We start from the raw sequence: 15,597 nt of genomic DNA, 5'->3' as shown, positions 1-15,597 counted from the left end.
TTCCTCTTTCCAAACAAACCCCAAACCCCAAGAAGAGGGGGAAAAATTATATGCAAATACCAGTGATACCTAGAGCAAAAGGTTGTCCCAGATAACAAGAATGAACATGACCCTGATTGAGTGCTTCCTGGTAAGAGCAGGAAAAAGATGGAGATGCACAAGCAACCGCAACCCTGAGAGGGTAGGAACCCATCCTTGAGCCCACCAACGCGCCAGCCATTCTACACCTGGCTTGCTCCAGGAGGAACAGGCATCATCGGCACTATCGGCGGCGCCGCCGGCCTCACCTGGAACCATCCTACCGGCCTGCTCAACCCAAGCTTGATCCTCGACGTCCTATCCATCCGATTCAAACTCGTCGTCGGCATCCGCAGCACCGTCTCGCGATAAAATGTGCCCGTGGTAAAGTCATACGAACAAGCCACCGCCCTCTGCATACCTCCCTCTGCGCCGCATAAAAACAGGCACACCGGCGGCCTCTCCGCCTCAAACAGCGTCATCTGCATATTATACGTATCCACGAGCGTGAAAATCCGCATCTGCCCGGGCCCCGTGGCGCGCATGGCCTGCTCGACCTTGGCCTTCACGTTCGGGTCCTTGGTCGGGTCGACGGCGATGCGCTCGCCGTGCTCGTTGACGTAGCTGCGGCTGAGCGGGCTGCCGTTGACGGACCAGCCGAGGCGGTTGAAGTTGCCGCCAAAGATGGCGCGCTCGACCGTCGGCGCGTTGAGATACCCTTCAAAGCCGAACAGCGCGGCCTGCACGTCGGTCAGCTTCCCGCCGAGACAGGTGCGCACGAGGTTCGGGGTCAGCAGCCAGAGCCAAATCCAGATGAGGAAACAAAGGGCGGCGGCGGCTTTGGCGCCGGATGATGATACGCCGCCGGACGACGGGGCGCTGCCGCTGCCGTAATACGAGGAGCCTCTCGTGTAGGACGACGACGACGATGAGCTGCCCGCCTTGGACGTCGACGAAATGGTGGCGGCGATCGCGACGCCCGCGATGAAGAAGTAGCCCTGGTACTGCAGCAGGAACAGGGAGATGAGGCGCTTCCAGCTGAATTTGGTCGAGAAGGCGACGTAGTAAAAGGATTTCCACCGGATGCTGGCGCCACGCGCCCCGTCCAGGATGACCGTGTCGTCGCCGCAGACGCCCGCGACCTGGCAGGTGGGAGCGATATCCCAGAGCTGGCTGCCGTAGGCGTCGGAGAAGTCGTGCCATGGCTGGGAGGGACCAGTGGCGGGGAGGATGGAAATGGCGCGCTCTAGGAGCTGGTCTGAGTCGTTGCTGAGGGAGATGCGCGCGAATGCTTGGAAGGCCGAGTCATCTTTGTCGACCTTGGGCCGTAGGTGCAGCAGACCCATCAGCGCGTAGGAGTGGTCGCCTGGGAGCCAAGTGTTGGTGTGGCAAGTGAAGAGACATTTGAGGAGGATGACGGACAGCTCGAGGCGGGTCAGCTCGAGCTTGCCAGCGTAGTGGTCCAGCAGTTGGCCCGAGAGGCTGGCATCCGTGTCGGCCCAGACGCGGGCGGCAAATTGATTCTTGGTGATGACCAGCGGTGGTGAATCCGGGCCCAGCGCACGGTTGTAGACGGATACGCTGTTCCCCGGGCTAAGGAGGATCTCGGGAAATGTCCACAAGCGAGATCCCCACTGCTGGAGGAGGGAGTCGGTGTCAACGGCCACCTGCCCAGGGTAGGATTGTGGAGGGGGTCCGACGATGATGACCATCTTCTGTGCGCCGCGCACAATGTCGGAGATGCGGTAGACGTCTTCCTCGAGCTCGCGGGGATCGATCATGCAGTGCGAGCTGATCCAGAAGGCAGGAAGGTTGGCTTCACGGCATGCGCGCTCTGCAAGTTGCAGCAGCGCCATCATGTCCTCCTGTGAGTGGACGCTGAACTGTCGAGTCGACCAGGCCACGAAAAGGTAGTTGAGATTGACGTTTCCATGGGCGGCGACCTCTTGCTCCCATTCGCTGACGGAGCGAATGTGGACGCCGGGCTGTTTAGCGTCGTAGGGGTTGTTTAAGAAACACAGGTACCGCGGCTTGAGCAACCGGTACACGTGGTTATTGGTGGCCAACGCCGGACGGACGTCCTGGTAGTAGAGATTCTCCAACAGGTTTCCCCAGACCTTGGCGTCACCGTGGAAGTAGTAGGGTACAGGGGCATAGCAGCCTTGGTTCTCGACCCGGCCGTCTCCGAAGGACCAGAACTGTGGTGTTCAGGTTAGGGGAAGGCCATGCTCACATGGGAGAGGGAGCAAACGTACGCAGAAGACCAGGGCAAATGCAGCTGGAAAGGCCCGGAGCACCATGATTCTCCATTCCTCCCAGCTTTCCGGATCAGCAAAGTCGACAACCCAGGTGGCAATGCGGATAGGGAGCGGTGAGGCGTTGCGGATGTACGTCCGTTGCCATGTCGAATTCTGGGGCCCCTGAAAATCTCATCGGTGCATTGGACAATCAGGTTGCGCAGCTTGCCATCCTTGTGATTCAGGTAGCGGTCGCTTTTGGGCTTTTTGGTGACGCGGCCGGCATAGTCACGGTGGCGGTAGATATTTGTGTCGTCGTAGACCCATCCCGGCTTTTGGTAGTGGTGGACGAACCTCCATCGCCACAAGTTTGGAGAGTCAAAAATGTGATGCCATGTCATAAGGTGAATTGGAACATCTTGGGGGGCTTTTGCTGGTCTGGGTTGAGTCACAGGAACAGGAACAGGAACAGGCTGAGCAGTCACCGTCCCCGGCTGGCCGTTTGGAACGGTCGCCGGGGCTGTGGCGGGATATTGCTGGGGTGGGACCTCAGCCATTGTCGAAGGCTAATATGGTCGAATTGTCTTTAGTTTGATACACAACAAAGGCACCGTAGACAACTTCCAAGACAGCCGGGGCTGGAGCTTTGGGTCTGATTGGACTCGTTAGACGACCGAGGACGTCACTGACATTTCGGGCCTCGGGTAGATCTTACTTGTGCTTGCGAAGCCTGTAGTGCCCAAGGCAAGTCCCGCCTGGGTTCGGCCGGTGGACTAGACTGGTATGGCAGTGTCCAAGGACTGTGCGTTTCGCGCGTCTCAACAGGTCCGGATAATCGAGGAGGCAGACAGTGGCTGGCGCCAATGCTGGCAAGAGTGTGAGACTCACGGTGACCGGAATCACCTCGAGTGATAGGCTGGCAGATGGGTAGGTTTAAAGCGACACTGTGGGGTTCACGGTGATCTGGATCACCTCGATTGATGGGCTGGGAAATGGTTGGGTTCAAAGCGAGGGTCTGAACCTCACGCCTTTGGTCTGGTTGTGGCCAGGTGTAGGACTAGATGATTCGAAGAGAAATCGGGTCAGAACACTGAGGCCCAAGAGTGTGATGTGGATTTGTGTATCAAGGGTATTTCCCTAAGTGAACTGCTTACCATAACCTCTCATGAGTACGTACGTAGGACTCAGCTTCACGTTTGACAGTCAACAGTTGATTGAGATTTGTGATCGTGTTGCTTGGTGAGCGAAAAGATGATTTGAACCCTTGAAACCTGTCCTGGGTCTGAGCACGCTCAACTGCTTTTCTATCTCTCAGACCACATCACCACCACTACTCAACAGAGGCGCACGATGGACGGTATGTAGGAAACATCAAAATTCAGCCATAACGATCAGGCCAACAATCTGACCACAGAGGCGACGACACCACGCGTAGTGATGTAGCCTTCCCTTCCCTCCATCTTCCTATACAGACAAGAGGCTCTGAAGACTCCGGTCTCCCCGTTGTTCTCTCTTCCTCGGCATGGTCCGACTTTGCACAAGCAAGCCCAGAGACTCAGTGAGGATTGGCTGTGTCAAGACTTCCGGGGTGGCGTGCATGAACGTGGTGGCATCGAGTTGATCTCATACCCTCTACACCCGAGTCTGTCCGAGGGAGGGTCGGCTCCTGGAAATTTGGCATGATGTCTCTTGCAGAATGGCTTTAAAATTGTCATTAACAGGAAACAGGCTCTCTGATAGTTGGCAAGGCTGTTGTGTAGCCGTTGTCCTAGCATCTGATGGGTTGCATGATCTCAGCTTCAGCCTTGCGAAGTCCTGAACTGCACTCACAGCAGACACTCATGACCCCGCAACAGACTCTTCAATAGCTCGTCATTGATCAGGAAACATGGCATCGAGACGGCCTTGACCCCACAAAACATGCTCTGTCACTCTCAGCCTTGAGGCTCTCGTCGCATGGGTTATCAGATGTTGTTGGGCTTTCAGCTGATCAACAAATCAACCTCTTTGGGAGGAAGACAGCATATCTCGGCATTTGATCGACTGAGCTCCAGAATCTCTAGCTGAATGTCACGTTGTTTGTTGAGGCTGTTGAGGCTGAACGGAGGAGACCGTCTCTGACATAAGGCTCCCGACACTGCAACCACAGCAAAACGGCGAGTTCTCACCAGGCGACATACTGTACACTGTGTATGCCGGGAAAAAGACTGTTGGTTCCTTTTTAGAATCATTTCTCGGTTATTGCCTGAGTCCTCCACCCCGGCGCCAACAGAGCGTGGCATTCAACCATTCAACCCCTGCCCCCATTCCGCGGTTGGCGGTTCTGCATGATATAAGCGCGCGGCTCAGCCTTAAGGCGGCACCACGCCTCGAGAAAGCCTACGGGGCACTCTGTAGGCATCTACGGACAAGCTCATCTATCAGACATTAAAAAAGTATTAATCTTGTTGAATCGACATCACTGAATGACCTGTTCCAATCTTGTTGTCATCCTCGTCGAAAGTCTGTATCCCTAGGTACATTGTATATGGGTAGTCCAATATGTCATGGACCCAAGTTTCGCGACCGTATAGACGGTATGAAGACCTTCCCTGGCTCAACGACGAGGAGGCCAAGTCCACCCCCAAAAGCTTTCCAGTTTCAATCTGGGAGGTGACAGCTGGTGAGTATTGTCATTCGCCTTTGCAATATTACCAGGCATGATCAAACATGGGTGCCAACTCTTCTATATAGAACATCCCAACGGCCACCAGGTCGTCGACTCCCAGGAGTTTGACCCCGAATTCGTGTCCACGCCCGCCAAACTCCGCATCATCACAGCACCGCTCGACAACTCAGAACCCGATGTTGCGCCGGGTATTATCAAGCTCTGCAAAGCCTTGCAAATCCCCGGCGATTTTCTCAATGAGCGCGTCCAACATGTCTGCCACAGCTTCGGCGCGCGCATGGAGGCGGAGCATGACGGTGACGCTAGCGACGGCGGCTTCACGAGTTGGTTCCACTACCTCTGCAAAGCTGTCGAGCCCCAGCACGACATCAGCTACCGCTGGTACAAGGCAGGGTATTTCCTCAGGAAGCACGGGGTGAAGCAAGGCGGAGGTGTCACTCTCGTCATCTTTGGCCCCCTGCCGCCGGTGGAAGAGCGCCTCCAGGACTTTATGGACAAGCCTTGTTGGCAGGACGTCCTGATCGAGCCGTTCGCCCTCTTCCAGCTCATCTTAGAAGGCCTGTTTCTCCTGACAGATAAATCGGTCTGGGGGATGGTAGATATCATTGACAAGTTGGAACATGTGCGCTCTCTGCCGACTACCTACCAACCTTAGATGCTCCTGCTAACCACTTAATCATGAACAGAAAATCCTCAACCGCAGCCCATCAACCTATCGCGAAAAGGTGACGGAGCAGATCGATTTTGAAGAGCTCCACGATTGGACCCTTCATCTGATCAACCTAGGCGAGGCGGTTGAGTCGTGCCTGATGTTGGTGGAGGACATGATATCCACGCTACACCGTCAGGAGCAGCAACGCGAGAGACAGATGCAAATAGACCAGCATTTGCTTCAAGAGGGGCATACACATGACCTTAAATCGCACGAGGTGCCGAAGGATCACAGCACAGACGAAGCCGACACAAACACCTCGTCTCACCACCATCGTCTCCCTCGTCCCTCGCCAAGCATCACCACGCTCCATCCTCTGACGCGCACCCCCACTACCCTCACCATCTCCAACACCATCTACCACAAGCCCGTCAGCCCGCACACCCTGCTCCGAGACAACCTGTATTACATCCGCAGCCTTTTCCGCAACACGCGCCTGCGTCTGACCAGCCTGCAAAAGCGCGTCGATAACACGACCAACCTCGCCTTCCACCTCGTCACCCAGCAAGACTCGCGGCTCATGGTGCGTGACTCGGCTTCCATGACCGTCATTTCGTTTTTGACCGTACTCTTCCTGCCCACGGTCAGCATCGCGACCGTCGTCGGCTCGGAGATCTTCCAGACCGAGTACCCCGCGAAGGAAAACGTGGTGGAGGCGGAGGTGTATACCAGCCCTCTGGCCAAGTCGCTACTCTACACGGCCATCCCCATCACCCTCGTGGTGACGCTCATCACCGTGGGCTACCGCATGTGGGTTGTCGCTGAGAGCAAGCCGAAGGTCAAGAAGCGGGTGCACGAGATGAAGAACGGGGTGAAGGAGAAGCGAAAGGGGTGGTGGCAGCAGGTGAAGGAGGATCTTCAACAGGACTGGGAGGTGGCGGTGGACATATCGAGACAGGGTTGGCTGGGCAAGGGGTTGAGGAAACTGAGACGGCTACTATGGCAGCAGCCCGAGCAGACGTCGTCCTCACTGGCCAGGGAAGAAGAGGGAAGTCCACTCCCGCCAACGCACCCAATTCCGTGTCCGACGCAGTACGTTCCCCGCGGTCAGCCAGCGGTGCCGCCGGCGCCGATGAATCCATCAGGTTTTCAGTCGATGTACATCGCTCAAGATTCACCAACTGTTCCACCGCCGCCGCCCCAGCAGCATCCATTCAGTTCGCCAGCCAGTCAGCCAGTATACAACCTCCCTGCTCCGACAGGCGTTTCGCCACCACTACAACCACTACCACCCGATCAGCCAGCAGATATAAACCCAGAACCTCAGCAAGGTGACAGCGGAAGCCACTCGCGATGGAACAGTCTGCACGCACGAATCCGCCAAGGGAGTCTAGAATCTCTGGCTTCCAGGCTGGGTGAGAGCGCGGTGGACGGAAACAGAGAACTGCATTCCAGGTCTAATACGAGGACGCGGATGCCGGGCCTGAGGACGCGTTGGACAAGTTGAACGGCGGGCTTGGGGGCAGAATCTTTCTTTCTGCCATGTACTGTTAAGAAGGATGTGCTACAAGATAATAGTTTACTTAGTACGGTCAATGAGGGACAAGCAGAGGAGAGGGGATGAAAGGGATATATATACTAGAAGCAATGGAAAGCTATTGTTGGTATGTATCGATCAACGCATGTACATAGATCCAGTAGTCACCACCCGCAATAACAGAAGTTGGATAAGGCTCAATCGGTTATCTTGGATTAATATCACAAAGCGGTTTACATCATTTATACCCTCACTCACGGCTTGTCATTCAACCACATTCCGACCCAACCAGATGTATTTAGGAGGCTTAGAATCTTAATATCAGTACATACACCTGGGTGGTCACATTCACCCAATCACTAGCAATGAAGATAACAAAATCATGAAATCATGAGGGATCATGAACGGGTTACAGCACCATCTACATCTACACTACCCTCAAGACCCGTCTACCTGAGAGGTATATACCGGATTAAAACAACTACCATCAGGACAAAAACGAAAAGCCACAAGACATCCCACAAATATTCAAAGCCCAAGTAGGTTGGCCAGGTAGGCACCTGACGCAGCAAACAGACGTGGCCAAAGATCTCTTCCTCATCCTCATCCTCAGTCCCTTATTCTTCTTGTTCATCTCCCTTCTTCAACATATCCCGAACGCAGTCCGTCCATCTGTCCGTCCTTCCTTCCAGAATCAAGACTCAGCAAAGATTCTTGCTCTCTCACATCCATCCAGCCATCCATCTCCAGTCATCCAGCCAGGCATCCGGTAAGCCAGCCAGTTTGGGTTCAACCCACCAGCACATGCCATGCCCCAACCCAAGCACAGAAGAATCATGACTGTAAGCAGGCAAACAAGCAGCACCAGAAAAGACAAAACAAAGAAAAACCACATCCCAACTAACCCTTCTTTCTAAAACCCTCCCTCACTCCCCCTCAAACAAACCCCCACCAACACCATCACCAACAACCCCACCACCACACTCAGCCCCGCCACCATCACCACCCGTCTCTTTTGCGCGCGCGTCAGCCTAGATATCTCGCCGTGGGTATACCACGACACGGCCCTGTCGCACGCGCCCAGGTACGCCAGCGGCGCCAGGAACGGCATGACGGCGGCCGCGCAGTACATGCCCCGCAGCAGCGCGTCGCGGCGGCGGCGCGTCGGCCAGCTCAGGCCGACGTTGCTCGGCTCTTCTGCTGTAGCGGCGATGGCGGATGCTTCCAGGTCTTGGACGCCGGTGGCGGTGGGTTGGTGGTGATAGTAGCTGGGTTCGGTGATGGTGAAGGTGCTCGTGTGGAAGGGACGCCGTTGGCGGGAGGGGCTGTTGCCAACAGCAGCAGCGATGCTGCGGGTCGTGGTAGTGGTGTTACGCCGGACAGGGCGCATCTCGCGCGGGATGAGACGGGGCGGGGAGGTGAAGGTGGTGTTGTTCATCATGGACGGGTGGTCGGTGACGGTGGTAGCGATGCGGTGGATGGAAGGGTCGATGACGGGGGAGGCGGAGCCGCGGAAGAGGCGGGACATGCCTGACATGCCAGTGCGAGTTTTGCTCAGGTTATTATTGTTGTTGGAGGTGGTCGAGAGGCCGCGGGTGTGCATCGTGAGCCGGCCTGGGAAGGGAATAAGTGGGTTAGTAAGGTGCTTCTAGGAGACGGTGACCAAAGAAGACATGAGGATTCTCTGCTCCATACCGGCCTGGGTGTTGTTACCATGCTCGCCATTCCCAAGACCCAAAATGCTGAGCGAGTCGCGCCGAACAGCACTGGGCGGCGTTGGTACGCGCGGCGGTCTAGCCGGAGAGGCTGCTGCAGAGGTCCGAATCGACGAATTGTTCCGGGTGTGATTCTTCAGAGCTACCGGATAGTCCTCATCCGTCTGCTTCTTCATCGCCTCACGCTTGGCCGCCTCCTCCAAGCTGATCAGAGGGAAGCTGAATAGAGTCGGGGACGCAACAGTGAGCGGCTGCGGCTGACCATCCTTCAGACGAGCAGGGGCCGGCGCCTGGAAACTAGGAGTTGTCTGAATGCTCAACTTGGGAGCCTGGCCTTGTTTGAACGGAGAGCTAATGTGAGAATTCTGACCACGACGGAACGGAGACCCAGTGCTCGGACCAGCAGCACCATGTTGGCTGTCCTGGTTGATGGGGACGATGCGATGACCGCCATACCCATCCTTAGCCTTGACCACCTTCACCTCCTTGGTGTTGGGCGAGTAAATGGAGTCGACCGAGTCCAACGACTGCAGCTTGGATCCGCGCCAGTTTTGCTCGGCCGGGAACTGGCCGTGACGTTGAGCTTTCTTCTTGGCGATGCGCTCCTTGATGTTGGCCGTGATCCTGTCGACAATGGCGCTTCCGACAGACTGACCGCTGCTGCCCTGGCTGGTCGGGGTGAAATCACGGTTCGCGTTCTCCAAATATCCATTGACACGGTGGATTCGAGGTTTGGGTTCAAACAGCGGCACATCCGTGTGTCGAAGTGCGGCGGGACGACGGGGGTTGTTGGGGTCAGTCCTTGGGATGATGCCGGGGACGATATGATGCCTAGGCGCGGTCTCCTCAAACTGGGGTATCTGGACGCTACTGGTATCAGAGATATCGGCAATGCTGCTCCCGGCGTAGTGAATGGCCGGCTGGCTGCCGGTCAGCAAGGATGAAGAGGCGATGGCCTGGGTACTGTCCTGCTGGGTAATGCTCTCGACCGTCTCCCAATCGCTCTGGAGAGTATCTGTCGGCTTCCTCTGACGCCTGTCATGGTCTGGAAAATAGTCGCTGAAGCTGACAGGAGGCTTCCTCCTAGGTGCCTTTTTCGGAATGGGTGGATTAACAACCGGAATCCGGATACCACCAGCAGAACCATGCTCATCCTAAGTGTCATGAGAGTAGCTGGCAGGAATCATAGTTTGCTGTGGGGGAGGAGAACTGGAGGCAAATTGACTCGGTCCCGCAAGACCACGTTGTTGAGGGCTCGACAGGAGTTGCTGGGACTGATTATGCGACGGACTCATGGAAGTCGTGCTGTCACTTCGGATGCAGCGGAGAGCTTGACTGACTTCCCTCTCGCGAGCCGGCTGTAGATAGCAAGAGATGGAGCTGCGGTCGTAGTGGAAAGGGTCTTGGTCATCGGAATCGGTGCCATTGTCGGCCGCCGACAGGTCGGATTGTTGACTGAGACGACTTCCCTTGCAGGCGCCGGTTGTCGGAACATCGCTCTCTAAGTAGGTAGATGGTCCACCAGAGGCAATGAACTCAGCATCTGTGGAGGACGGGTCAGGGTTGGTGTAGACAGCGGGCAACATGGCCGAACTGTAGACATTGGCACTGGCCCGGTCGTCGTACACGACGTTGCTGTACTGGCCGGAGGGGTAAAGGTGAGAGGTCGACTGTTCCTGGGAAGCTCTCATTGAGCGGCTGGACCGCACGGGGCGACTGAAGTGGATGGGCTCATCATTGGATGTCTCTCTGTCCTGCTGTGAACAAGGTGGGCGCGGAAGTTGGCGCTGCCGGCCTGCCTGGTTGTAGAGTGTTGTTCCGTACAGCTCGCTCGGGTTGCTCGGTTTAGTGTTCGGCTCTGGATACATGGCCTCAACGACCTCGTAGTCTACTAACTCTTCGTCAAAGTCCTTGTTCGAGTCGGTGGTGGTAGTGCCCATGGGCTGGGGGGCTCCATAGACAGACGGAGACAAAGTGAAGGACGGAGAATTGAGGGGTTGGGAGGTTGGGCCTGCCTGAGACTGTCCAGTCTGGAACCGCTCGTTGAAAGGCTCGATCAACTCGAAACCACCCAAAATATTGCCTGTCCGCCGGTGGCGGGGAGAGGTGGGAGACTTGAGAGGTCGAGCTGGGGACTTGAGTCGTTGAATGCCGTCATCATCGTCCTCTGCTGCAACATATGCCGGATCCTGAAAGACTCGTCCATGGCGGGCTGTGTAACTGAGCCCAGCGGTAGCGGACTGCTGGACACGCGAGCTCAGACTGTTGCCAGCTGAGTCGGTTGGTCCTCCAACATCCAGAGACGAGGGCATTGAAGAGGAGGGCGCAAAGCTGGTATTGTGTCCATCAGCCGGTCGGGAACCCGACCTGGACGTAATGGCTTGGTGAGCCTCGTCCAGGTTTGTGAAGAGAGTCTTGGGCGTGATGCACCGGGGAGACCGATAACCAACAGCACGGCCCTTGCCCTTGTCTTCCGCGGATGTGGACTTCCCCTGAGGAAGCAGGGCCTTGCTGTTGTCTTGGGTGGACATGTTGACTGGATATCTCGTGTTAGCATCAGGGGCGAAGTGAGGCCATTCCAATTGATCAAGACCTGGGACGGAATATTGCGGGCTTTGTGTTCAAGGAGTGACAACATACCTTTGGAATCTCGCAACAAGGCCTATCTCGCGTCAGGCTTGTCTTACGCAAATCAAGCTGACCCCCACGCTTGTGTGAATGTCCCTTTTTTTGTGTGGTTGGCCTTCGTGCTCAACTTGAAGTTGGGGGGGCGGACGGGGACAGGTTGAGGGGTCTTGAACACCCCGACGCGACAATGGTCGGTCTGAAAACTGAAGAGTGCCCAAACAGGGCCCCCTCAGAGGAGGAGATGTTGTCAATGAGATAAAGAAGGTTTTGGAAGGTCGCGACGGTCCGAACAGTCGCGGGATGAGTGAGACGAAGACACAGTGAAAACAACGCAAGATGTCGCCGGGTTGAGATGGGAGTGAGAGAATCAGGTGAAAAAACGAGATAGGATGGAAGAAAGACGGGTCGACTTCTTGTTTCGTGTGAGGGGGAGAGGTAGAGCCCAGGGAAGGCGGTGATTCAGTTGGAGGGCGGTGTGGTCCCAACGCGCCTCCCTAGAGATACTGCCGGTTCAAACACGTGATACGACGCGGTGGTTGACGCGATGGACCTTCTCCATGGGCACTCGTGACCCTGAGCTCACCACACATCCGGGCTCATTCCAGCAGACAGCCCGCCAGGTCGGACTTCGGTCACCAGGAGCGCTTGAATATGTAAGGGTCGAGTCGTTTTGGTGATCGTCTTCTCAAAAGGAGAGAGTTTTCAGATTGAAGGTTACTTACAAACTTTAACTTATTCTCAGCATTAAGGTTCAGTTGGTTAAGAGTTGCCTCGGTGTTGGAACTTGGTCCTCTGGCTACTTATTCTCCTTCCAGCATGGAGCATACCGCATGAGGATGATCCTGTGGTTCCTCTGCACAGATGTGGACTATCTAGAATAATCAAGAGATTTCCTGCCACCAAAGACACGCGCAAGTCAGGGGAGTCGAATCGGCTCGTTTTGTTTACTCATCCCTTCAGGTTGAGGTGGCAACCCATCGGCGAGAGCAGCGGCTTAAGGTTTGGCCGCCGGTGCGTCTGAACCCAACCTGCCTGGAACAGTCATTTGTTTTGTTTTGGGTCCTGTAAACAAATCTCGATCCCTTCTTCTCTGGTGGTGTGGCCATAACACGTCTCGACATCACGGCCGGAGTGGTACCTCGTTAACAGGGGGTTAACCGCTGTAAGTGTAAGTCACCGCCCGGTTCACGAGTCCAACGGACGTCGTCGGAAGATGCTTATCGATAAGGGAAGAGCCCCGCCACAGCCCCGCGCCTTCCATCTGGGATCCAGGTTCCGAGCCACCGGTGCCCCACCATCCCGGCTGGACCCACTCGCCGAGTGCCGGAACCGGAAGCACCTCAGCCCCGCGACTGGAAAGTGGCATGGGGCCTGGAACATTCGAAGGACTTGCCTCTAACTTGGACTTGGAAACTGCAAGATCCAAGTATAACATTTTGAAGAAACCTGCAAGATTTCTATTCTGGAATCCGAGTCGGACTCGTGATTGGCAATTTATTATTGGCAGAGAACTTGTCTGAGCTGGAGCTGTTCCTGGGGACAGGATATTGCACGGTTGAGTCCATCTGAACCAGGAACTTGCTTGGCTGCCGAGGTGCCCAGAAGCTCGGAATCACTCCATCTTCTTGAGCCTTTGATACCAGCTCGTGTTGTTTAGGTTCGGACTACTTCACGAACCTAGGACAGGCCTTCAAAGGCCATGTAGTCACACAAACCCGCTGCTCATCTTTGATCCCTGGGCATCCTTGATTCCTGTCTCTCTAGTCCCAACCATTGGGTCCAAACCGAAGCCAGGAAAACAAACCAAACAAACAAAACAAACACCATGTCCCGCCTCACCACCCTCCCTGAGGAAATCCTCCTCCACATCTTCTCCTGTACGTCCCCTCATCCCCTCATCCCCTCACCACATACTTCCATACTCCTCATAAAACTCCCTTAGTACTAACCAACCCCCAAAAGACCTCGATCCCCCCTCACTCGCCGCCCTCCAACTCACCTCCCACCGCCTCCTCAACCTCGTCCGGGACGACAACTTCTGGCGCATGCGCTGCCTGGAAGAGTCCTCCTTCCTCGAGACCCTCGAACGCCGCCGCCGCATCCTCGGCCTCAGCCCGCTCGACCGAGACAGGGATGGCACCCTCGCCAAAGAGCGCATCCGTCTCATGGCCAACTGGGACCCCAGCTTCCCGGGGGAGCGCGTGTCGTGGTATGAAGAGTACGCCCACCGCCATGGGCCGGTGGCGGTGAATTGGATGGAGCTGCCGTATGCGTACCCTGGTGATAGTGGAGAGGGGAATGGGGAAGAGGGAAGGTTGTGGGCAAGGAATAAACTACGGGGACCTGAGCATGCTGTGGATGTGCGAGGGCTTGCGCTGTACTACCCCGACGGCGAGCTCGGGGAGTCGGTGTTGGCGGTGGCTCCGTTGGATGATGGTGGGGTGTGTCTTTGGGATGTGGCTGGGACGAGGGGGAGGAGGGGCGCCATTATCGCGCGGAGCAGGCCGGGGTTGTTGTTCTTGGAGAATAGGTCGGCGGAGAAGATGAGGGCGTGGCCGTCGTGGATGGACTACACGGAGTGTGTCAGCGTGGATAGCGGGATGCATCGGGCGTTTTTCGCTGTCGAGAACGGTAAGTTGGGTTCTCGATGAGTCAGAGACTATAACCCCTTGAAGAGCGAGGCTGACTACAAACTACACTACGCAGATCTCATCGAGGTCGACCTTCAACGGCTGGCCGTGGTGCGACACGAGAGATCCTCACAGGTCATCACGGCCCTGTCGCCGGCAAATTCGGCAGTACCGCTCACCGTGGGCACCACCCTCGGCATCCACCTTTACGACTACCGTTCACGCGTTCCGCTCAAAGACGACGGTAGAGAGGCAGTAGACGCCTTCAACACCATCGACATTGACAATCCTCACACCCACCCCCTCCTCCTCCACCACGACACCCTCACCAAACAACCCTACGCCCCCCTCTCCCAACCCGCCCCGCTCAGCATCCTCCACCTCAACCAACCCGGCTCCTTCACCACCCTCTCCGACGACATCTACGTCGCCGGGCGGTTCAGCAACATCCTGCACTACGACCGGCGGCAATTCCCCAACCTGTGCGGCTCCATCCACTCAGGCGCGCGCCTGTGCACGCTCGCCTCCCTCCCCTTCCCTTTTTCCGCGCTCGACAGCGAGCTCCGCCGCAAAGGCGAGCTCTCGCTCAGCCAGATCGACTCGTCCAAGCTCACGGGCGGCCGCACGCTGGTCGCCGGCGGCGAGTACAACACCAAGGGCTCGCTGGAGCTGTACGGCCTGTCGGCCGAGGCGGAGACGGATATTTCCGGGAGACCGGGCGGACTGCAGCATTCGACGCTCAAGAACCGCCAGACGTGCTCGCCCGCCAAGGTGCTGAGCGTGGCGTGCCACGGGACCAGGATCGCGTTTGCGGATGGCGCGGGGTGGGTGCGGTGGTTTGAGCGGGACGGGTTTACCGAGGTGAGGAGGGTTCATATCGGGAGCTGCGGGAGGGGTGGTGAGGGTGGGTATGGGTACGGTGGTAATGGCAGTATGCAGGAGGAGGAAGGGGATTCTGATCAGGACGAGGACATGGATGATGAAGAGGAACAGGAACAACAACAGCAAGGAGGCTCCATCTTCGCCTCCGCGCCCGGCAGCCACGACGAGCTGGCGCGGAAATTACTTCCCACTCGGCCCCTGGCTGCTTTTGCTTCCTCTGCTGCCGCTGCTGCTGCGGGTCACTGCCCCAAGGGAAGGCACCACAAAGTGAACAACAACGACCTGGTCTTTTGGACGGGCGAGAAGTTGGGTTTGTTGACCTTCTCCAGCAGGAAAGGGTTCGTGCCAGGGGACTTTGAGGAGGTGCCGGTGGACGAGCAAGAGAGGGCGGAGGAGCGCAGGCGCAGAGAGTATGCTGAGAGGATGCGGCGGGCGTTGGAGAGGCAGGCGGATGAGGTGCGGTTTATGGGGAGTTTGGGGATGGGTTGAAGAGGCATGGTTGGGTCGCGTCCGGGGCTTTGTTCGGGGATTGGGTTGTGAGGAGGAGATGGATGGTGGGGTGGATATCTGTCTATATTTCAAGGAATTGGGAGGTTTGGATGGTAGTAGGCGGTTGGAACTTTGTGGGTT

The 15,597-nt window shown here is 56.6% G+C and overlaps 4 protein-coding genes across 4 annotated transcripts; 2 read left to right on the top strand and 2 right to left on the bottom strand.

Moving 5' to 3' along the window:
• Positions 1 to 221: 221 nt before the first annotated feature.
• Positions 222 to 2,812, bottom strand: VTJ04DRAFT_1613 (uncharacterized protein; the record flags this gene model as incomplete). Its single annotated transcript, XM_069359320.1, has 4 exons — positions 222 to 2,216; positions 2,274 to 2,296; positions 2,410 to 2,587; positions 2,714 to 2,812. 4 exons carry the CDS (start codon positions 2,810 to 2,812, stop codon positions 222 to 224), a joined length of 2,295 nt encoding a protein of 764 aa, XP_069224221.1.
• Positions 2,813 to 4,796: 1,984 nt separating this feature from the next.
• On the top strand, positions 4,797 to 7,082 carry VTJ04DRAFT_1612 (uncharacterized protein; the record flags this gene model as incomplete). Its single annotated transcript, XM_069359319.1, has 3 exons — positions 4,797 to 4,917; positions 4,989 to 5,545; positions 5,610 to 7,082. 3 exons carry the CDS (start codon positions 4,797 to 4,799, stop codon positions 7,080 to 7,082), a joined length of 2,151 nt encoding a protein of 716 aa, XP_069224220.1.
• Positions 7,083 to 8,025: 943 nt separating this feature from the next.
• VTJ04DRAFT_1611 (uncharacterized protein) lies at positions 8,026 to 12,821 on the bottom strand (the record flags this gene model as incomplete). The annotated part of the gene is made up of 5 exons (XM_069359318.1): positions 8,026 to 8,726; positions 8,808 to 9,981; positions 10,168 to 11,363; positions 11,468 to 11,489; positions 12,633 to 12,821. The coding sequence occupies 5 exons, from the start codon at positions 12,819 to 12,821 to the stop codon at positions 8,026 to 8,028; spliced, it is 3,282 nt and encodes a 1,093-aa protein (XP_069224219.1).
• A 459-nt stretch (positions 12,822 to 13,280) lies between these two features.
• On the top strand, positions 13,281 to 15,456 carry VTJ04DRAFT_1610 (uncharacterized protein; the record flags this gene model as incomplete). Its single annotated transcript, XM_069359317.1, has 3 exons — positions 13,281 to 13,332; positions 13,418 to 14,086; positions 14,162 to 15,456. The coding sequence occupies 3 exons, from the start codon at positions 13,281 to 13,283 to the stop codon at positions 15,454 to 15,456; spliced, it is 2,016 nt and encodes a 671-aa protein (XP_069224218.1).
• Positions 15,457 to 15,597: the final 141 nt, after the last annotated feature.

This window comes from Mycothermus thermophilus (assembly GCF_041956435.1).
Source record: "Mycothermus thermophilus strain CBS 625.91 unplaced genomic scaffold VTJ04scaffold_1, whole genome shotgun sequence".
In the NCBI taxonomy this organism is placed as follows: Eukaryota; Fungi; Ascomycota; class Sordariomycetes; order Sordariales; family Chaetomiaceae; genus Mycothermus; species Mycothermus thermophilus.
This window is presented reverse-complemented; position numbering and strand designations above follow the sequence as displayed.